General features: G+C 38.3%; 1 protein-coding gene across 1 annotated transcript in view; it reads left to right on the forward strand.

Moving 5' to 3' along the window:
- The first annotated feature begins 1,379 nt into the window (after positions 1-1,379).
- CDC42 (cell division cycle 42) overlaps positions 1,380-8,227 on the forward strand; it is a 31,326-nt gene continuing 24,478 nt past the window's right edge. The window contains exons 1-2 of the mRNA XM_007935680.2: positions 1,380-1,484; positions 6,786-6,858. Of these exons, the coding sequence (XP_007933871.1) occupies positions 1,380-1,484; positions 6,786-6,858 (178 nt within the window). The remainder of the gene's footprint in view (positions 1,485-6,785; positions 6,859-8,227) is intronic.

Consider the following 8,227-nt stretch of genomic DNA (forward strand, 5'->3'; position numbering starts at 1 on the left):
CGACCTGAATAGGGGAGGCTATGCTCTTTACATTTTTAAGGGTAGTCCCAAAAGTTGGATCTGTCACTTCCATTGCCATTTTCCAGAACTTAATCACAATAGTCACATCTAGTTGCAAAGGAATCTGGGAAATATAGTCATTATTAGAGCCCATATACTTAGCTTTAGGAGCCCTGGTGGAGCAATGGTTAAATACTGGGCTGCTATCAGGAAGAGTGAGGAGCTCTGGTGGCATAGTGGGTAAAGCATTTGGCTGCTACCCCGAAGGTTGACAGTTCAAACCCTCCAGCTGCTCCACAGGAAAAGGATGAGGCAGTCTACTTCCGTAAAGATTTACAGCCTTGGAAACCCATTGGCTGTTGCTATGAGTTGGAATTGACTCGATGGCAGTGGGAACAGGAAGGGTTATTGGTTTGAACCCACCTAGTGGCCCTGTGGCAGAAAGACTTAGAGATCTGCTCGTGGAAAGATTAAAGCTTGTAACACATTGGGGTTACCATAGGTTGGAATTGACTGGATGGCATCCAACAACAGCAACATGCTTAGCTAAACATTCTGTTACTAAAGAGGGAAAGAATTGGCAGACAACTAGCAGGGAAAATAATATACCTCAGAGGTGATGAAATGTTACAAATCTTTGGTGCATTTGTAACTGATAGCTTCATAGAATGGAGGAATAGATTAAGAGAAACCTAAGTAATATATCTATGTATAAGTCATTGTGATTTAGAGCAGTCTTTTTCATTATAAAATGTAGATTTTGACTTTTTCTAACTATGCAGTCTTGTGCTGAAACTGCTGCTGAGACCAGGGATCGATCATCCTGATGTTTATCTAGTTCCTCTGCTGCTCATGTATTGTAGGGGTCCTCTGCTGCTTGTTGATTATAGCCTGAGAATAAGTACAGCTCTAAGGCTGGGCAGATTAACTGTTTTTTTTAAAAAGCAGTGCCCTTTATACTGTAGTTGAGTACATGTATGTGTGTGTGTGTGTGTGCGTGCACATACCACTGAAGGCAAGGAAAATAACATGTGATTCATTCTGATATAGCCTCTTTTGCTATAAAATGAGTTATGCTGCTCATTATACCACTTGAACTATTTTTTTTTTTTTTAATTTAAGTTGAAAAAAATCAGGGACCAGAAACTTAGAAAATTGACTTATATTTGTTATTGTGACTTTCATCAAGTCACTAGTTCTCTTCTTTTAGGTTGCTTCATTTATAGTAGTTGTGCTCTGAACCAATGAACCTGTTGCTAATTGAGAAAGAAATACATATATAAATATGTATAAAGAAATAAAACATTTTATCTTTCATCTTTTTTGCAGGTCAGCATTGAATTTGAAATATTTAAAGTGGATACAAAACTATTTCAGCAATGCAGACAATTAAGTGTGTTGTTGTGGGTGATGGTGCCGTTGGTAAAACATGTCTCCTGATATCCTATACAACAAACAAATTTCCATCTGAATATGTACCGACTGTAAGTATAAAGGGTTCCATCTGTATGTGAAATGTATTGTGTTATGATGTGCTATTTTTCTGTAAACTGTTCCTCTTTGTGTACTGAAACTTTTGTTGTCTGCCAGTGTTCCCTGTTTGTAAGGATCTTAACTTCTTATGGTTAAATTACTTACACTTTAAACAGATGAAAATCAGTGGAAATTCAGAAGGGGTGATAACAAAGGTTTACAAGAAGTGCTGGGAGGCAACGGTCCACTAGACAATATTCTGAAGAGTGGTGGACGCAATTTGGAGAAATATGCCCTACATTTTGGAATGAGATGACTTTAAAAAAAAAAAAAAATATATCTTGGCCAGTGCTTAGAGCTTTCCTGGGATGTTTTCCAGAGTTTTGTAACTTCAGAGAAACTAGTATGTGTCTCTCCTTGGAGGGAAAGGAGAGAATTTTGTGGAGCTATTTCCTTAGACATAATGGAGCGAGCTCCTTTCTAGTAGTTGGAAAATAGGGCTTTGAGAAAAATGATGCTGATATCACATGATAGAATTTTGCAAAACCAATGACCTGTTCATCAAAAATGCCTTTTTTCAACAACATTAATGTTGACTATACACATGGACCTTGTCAGATGGAGTACACAGGAATCAAATTGACTACATCTTTAGAAGGAAACAGTGGAGAAGCTCAGTATTACCAGTCAGAACAAGGCCACAGGCTGACTACAAAACAAACTATCAGTTGCTCATAAGCAAGTTCAAGTTGAAGCTGAAGAAAATTTAAAGAAGTCTGTGAGAGCCAGAGTATGACCTTGAGAGTATATTCCATCTGAATTTAGAGACCATCTTAAGAAGAGATTTGATGCATTGAACACTCATGACCAAAGAATAGATGAGTTGATGCATGACATCTATGACAACGTAATTGAAGAAAGCAAAAGGTCATTCATTAAATAGCAAAGAAAGAGAAGACCAAAATGAATGTCAAAAGAGACTCTGAAACTTGTTCTGAAGCATAAAGTAGCTAACAAGAATGGAAGAAACAGAAGAGTTTGAAGAGTTGCTTGAGAAGACAGAGTAAAGTATTAAAATGGGATGTGTGAAGACCTGGAATTAGAAAACCAAAAGGGAAGAACATGCTTGGCATTTCTGAAGCTGAAAGAACTGAAGAAAAAAAAATTAAAGCCTTGAGTTTCAGTATTGAAGGAATCTGTGGGCAAAGTATTGAACGTTGCAGGAAGCATCAACAGAAGATGAAATGAATAACAGACTCACTGTACCAAGAAGAATTGATTGATGTTCAACCATTTCAGGAGGTAGCATATGATCAAGAACTGATGGTAGTGAAGGAAGAAGTCCAAGCTGCACTGAAGGAATTGGTGAAAAGCAAGACTCCAGGAATTGATGGAATACCAAATGAGATGTTTCAACAAATGGTCACAGTACTGGAAGTGCTTACTTGTTTATGCCAAGGAATTTGGAAGGCAGCTACCTGGCCAGCCAGTTGGAAGAGATTCATATTTGTGCCCATTCTAAAAAAAGAGGATCCAACAGAATGCAGAAATTATCAAATAATATCATTAATATCACATGCTAGTAAATTTTGCTGAAGATAATTAAAAAAAGTTGCAGCACTATATTGACAGGGAAGTGCCGGAAATTCAAGAATATGTGTGGGATTCAGAAAAGGGTGTGAAATGAAGGATAATGTTGCTGATATCCGATGGATCTTGGTAGAAAGCAGAGAACACCAGAATGATGTTTATCTGTGTTTCATTGACTATGCAAAGGCATTTGACTGTGTAGATCATAACAAAGTATGGATAACATTGTGAAGAATGGGAATTCCAGAATGCTTAATTTTGCTCACGAGGAACCTGTACATAGACTAAGAGACACTCTTTGAACAGAAAAGAAATACTGCATGAATTAAAATCAGGAATGGTGTGCGTCAGTGCTGTATCCTGTCACCATACTAATTTGTTCTGTATGCTGAACAAACAATTTGAGAAGCTGGACTACATGAAGAAGAACGTGGCAACAAGATTGGAGAGAGACTCATTAACAACCTGTTGTATGCTGATGACACAGCCTTGCTTGCTTAAAAGCAAAGATGACTTGAAGCACTTAACTGATAAGATCAAAGACTACAGCCATCAGTATGAATTACTCCTCCTCAACATAAAAGAGAAATCCTCACAACTGGATCATAAGCAACATATGATAAATGGAGAAAAGATTGAAGTTGTCTAGGATTTCATTTAATTGGATCCACAGTCAACACACATGGAAGCAACAGTCAAGAAATCAAATGATAAAATGAATTGGGAAAATCTGCTTGCAAAAGACTTCTTTAAAGTGTTAAAAAGTAAAGCTGTCACTTTTACATTAAGGTGATCTTGACCTTAGTCATCTTATTTTCAGTAGACTTAATATATATGCAAAAGCTGGACAATGAATAAATAAGACTGCCGAAGAATTGATGCCTATGAGTTAGGGTGTTGGCAAAGAATGCTGACTATGGGTGTTGCCAAAGAATACTGACTATATCACAGACTGCCAGAAGAGTGAACAAATCTGTCTTGGAAGAAGTGTATCTGGAATATTAGAAGTGAGAATGGTGAGGTTTTATTTCTTGAACTTTGGTCATGTTATTAAGGGGCACCAGTTCCCAGAGAAACAAATCATGCTTGGTAAAGTAGAGAGTCAGTGAAAAAGAGGGATCCCTAAATGAGATGGATTGACACTGTGGTTGCAACAATGGGTTCAAACATAGCATATGATTGTGAGGATGGAGCTGGACTGGACATTGTTTCCTCCTGTTGTTCATAAAGTCGCTGTGAGTTGGAAGTGACTACATGGCACTGACAACAATAACAGTGGAGCTCCACACTGGTGTTCAGAGGGGTAGAGAAGAGTTGTTTTGTTATGAGTACACTAGCAGTAGCCTTTGAGAGTCCTGCCCCATGATTACTTTTTATTAACTCTTTAGGAGGGTAGAGAGAAAACTGAAATAACAAAGAGGAGTGGGGTGGAGGATTTGAATTAATATACCACTCACTTGTGAAACAGTGTGTGTGGGATCTAGTGTTTGTCCCAAGTTGGTTGACTTACCCAGTGGTATAATTTTATTACATAGGTATCCATTCAGTGGCAAGAGGGGATTTGGGGTTGACTTGGCATGGCATTCACCCCCTACGTTAAGTGAGATATTTTTAGGAGTTAAAAGGAACGTATGTGTGGTTGATAGGAAATAGTAGTCTTTGGAAGTGAAAAGGAAGAAAATGGCATTGAGTAGGTTAATCTTTAGAAACATGAACATTATCCAGAAGATAAGTACAGGGTCAAAGCCTTGGTAGTTATGTTCCATTGAAATTAACAGTCTTTGTAATGTTTCAAAGAAGCCCTGAGGGTGCAGTGGTTAAAGCACTGGGCTGCTAACGGAAAGGTTGGCAGTTTGAACCCACCAGTCACTCTGCAGGAGAAAGATGAGACAGTCTGCTTTCATAAAGATTATAGCCTTGGAAACCCTGTGGAGCAGTTCTGCTCTATCCTGTAGGGTTACTATGAGTTGGGGTGGATGGTAGTGGGCTTTTAAAATAATATTGCAGGGCAAGGAAAGAGATTGAGGTTATAGGAAAAAAGAAGGTAAAGTTCCTTGGAGGGGAGATTCTGAAGGTATAATTAAATACAGAATCACATTTTTCTATTGGTCCATTGGACAATGTATATGGAAGTAGTTCTGAGGTTGAAAGGGACTTTTAGGGGACTTTCAGATACCAAGATCTTGTGTCAGATAAGGACAACTATTTGATTTTTTGTGTCTCAGTCTCCATTAATTTACCTGGAAACATGGTTTCTGAATGTTCTGTGATTTTGATCATTAGATGTTATATTGAAGGTGGACTTGTGAGGGTTTGTATATGTGTGTTTGTATATGAATCTCTGGGAGGGGGGTAGTTGGGGGTAGAGGAAGAATAGAAAAAGTTTAAATGAGCTTATTTATGTACATGGACCATGAAGCACAAATAATAATGGTATCTGTTTAATCTATTATGAAAGTGAATTTGATACAAAATACTTTTTGTGCCCATATATGAGCTGGGAGTTGCTATTTCTAGACAATAGAAATTTAAAGCTAGAAAGGATTATATCATTTTATCTTCTTTTATGGATGAGGGAGGGTATTCAGGCCCATCTGAAGGACAAGATTTAGATAGATGTCTTAAGGAGTCAAGCACTAGTTTAAGTAGAGTATGGAATGGAAGCCAGCTGTTATGAGTCCAGTCCTGTAATATGAACAATCCAGTAAAGACGTCTATTTTTGAATCCCTTAAGTGTAACTTAAAATAACATGTTTTGCAAGCTTAACCAAATTCATTACATTTCTTTGTTCTTGTTACCAGGAGCAGAATTCCTTTAACTCTCACCTTCCTCATGCCCTTGCTTCCACTCTTGACATGTAAACCAACTCCCAAACAATCTCTTAAAATTTGAACCAGCAAATTAGAGTTAGATAACTTAAAAGGTTAAGCAGTGCTGGTCTTAAAATGCAACATCTTTCTCCCAGTTTGAAAGTTTTTTCAGTTGTAAATTAATTCAAAGGAAACTATGAATTAGTGTTGCATCTTTTCCAGGTTCTGCAGATTTAATACCCTTACCTCCCATTTTCATAAGTACTTGGTAAAACCAAGTTTGTTACGAATTTTATGGTTATTTACAAATAAAGCATTATTCAGAGAAGGTCATGTGATCTAGTAACATGAAGTATGTTCATGAACTGCCCAACAAATAATTAGCAGCCCTTTCTTGGACACTTTCCTTGAGTACCTTGAGGAACTCTTCATTTCTCTCATGGGCTTATTTGCACAGGACTTTTCTTGTCTTGGACCCTGAAAGGAAAATGATTAATCATGGTTCTAAGAGATTTTAATTTTAATTAAAAGAAACTGTCCTATTAAGATATAGTTTCTTAGAAATCATACTGAACACTGAGGTAAAGTATTGTCTCAAGCTTTAGACTTGAACAGGATCGATTTGTATAGCTAGAGGACTTTGCTCCTGTGACACCTCTAGACCTTCTGCAGATATTTATCCAGGCTGCTAGGGTAGACTGGACTTCCCATAGCACACTCCCTTTCACTCTTTCCAAGAACCATGTAGCTCTTTCAAGAGCTTTATTGGCCAAGTATGATTATATAAGGAGATGGATTAAGAGAGAGAGGATTAAATCTAGGAAGGAAACATTGCCTTAGTTTGAGATTTGTCCTGTCTCATTGTGACCATCCCCTTGCACACTAACGATGTTGTATTTCTGTGTTTTTAGGTTTTTGACAACTATGCAGTCACAGTTATGATCGGTGGAGAGCCATATACTCTTGGACTTTTTGATACTGCAGGTGAAAACTTAATGTCTTTTATAATAAAGTTTTGTAACTTCAGCAGGTGCCGATTGTCTGTTTTGGGTGTTTTGGTAAACTGGCATATCAGCAAATCAGTTGTTTTTTGTTAGTAGTTAGCAGGATTGAATGTCCTGATGGTTGATGCTTGACCAGGGAATACTCCCAGACCTGGATTGGGTAGCTGTCAGTTGGAGTTTGGTGTACGCTGGGTGGTTGTTGTGGTAGGAGATAAAGTTAGGGTGAGAGTGAGTACACCAGACAAGTTCTAGATTAAACTAAAGACTAATGTGTGCATTTTGCAGGAGAATTGGGGACTGCATTAGTGATTGGGGAGAGACTAAAGGAATAAATTTGTGTGAAATGTGCCTGCTGATTATCCCTTTCCACAACCCCCCTCTCCCCCCAGTTTCTTTTTAAAGCTCAGGATTTGTGTGTGTGTTTTGAAATTTTATTGTGATTTGGGTGAAAGTTTACAGAGCAAATTCATCTTCCATACAGCAGTTCACATACACTTTGTCTCATGACATTGACTTCAATCTCCCACAGTGCAGCAGCTCTCTTCCCACTTCCTCCCCATAACTACCTCTTCCTTGTGTCCTTCCCTCCCATGCACTCCTGTCTCCTGAGCTGTCTCCCTGTTGATACATAGTCCTTCTATTCTCCCATGATTGAGCTCTTCAGGGAGTGTTATCTACCTAATGTAAATGTTCAGCTCATATGCCTGTCTTTTGTTTGGTGGAAGCCACAGGAGTGGGTTCAGTTCCAGACCTGAAGGGAGCTAGGGGCCATAGTCTCAGTGATTCCATCAGGCTCTATCGGATCAGCAAACCTGGTCCCCCTGCCTTTCTTTTTTTTAATGATTTTGAGTTTTGTTCCACATTGTTCTTCCACTCTATCCAGGATCTCCTACATAGATCCCCCTCTAAGTGGTTGACAGTGGTAGCCAGGCACCATCTAGTTCTTCTGGTTTCATAGTCATATAAGGTGAGGATCATATGGTATACCAGTTCCTTGGACTAATTGTTTCCATGCATCTTTGGTTTTCTTCATTCTTCTTTGCTCTGAACGAGGAGAGACCCATTGTTGCATCTAGATGGCTTCTTGCAAGCTTTTAAGATCCCAGTTGCTACTCACCAAAGTCGGATGTAGAACAATGTTTTTGTATAGTATGTTACACTAGTTGAGCTTGATATCTCTTGTAACCATGGTCCCGAGCCCAAAGGTCCAACTACTTGCTCCCTCTGAGTAACTGGCTGTGGCCAAGAAGTGACTACAGCCTGTCCCTTGTCAGCTCTACTATATACCTGGGATTTCTTTTTTTTTTTTTCTTTTTTATTTTGTTATATATATATATATATATATATAT

Source organism: Orycteropus afer, unplaced genomic scaffold (genome assembly GCF_000298275.1).
Source record: "Orycteropus afer afer isolate SDZICR_OR568_19922 unplaced genomic scaffold, OryAfe1.0 scaffold00031, whole genome shotgun sequence".
Lineage (NCBI taxonomy): Eukaryota > Metazoa > Chordata > Mammalia > Tubulidentata > Orycteropodidae > Orycteropus > Orycteropus afer.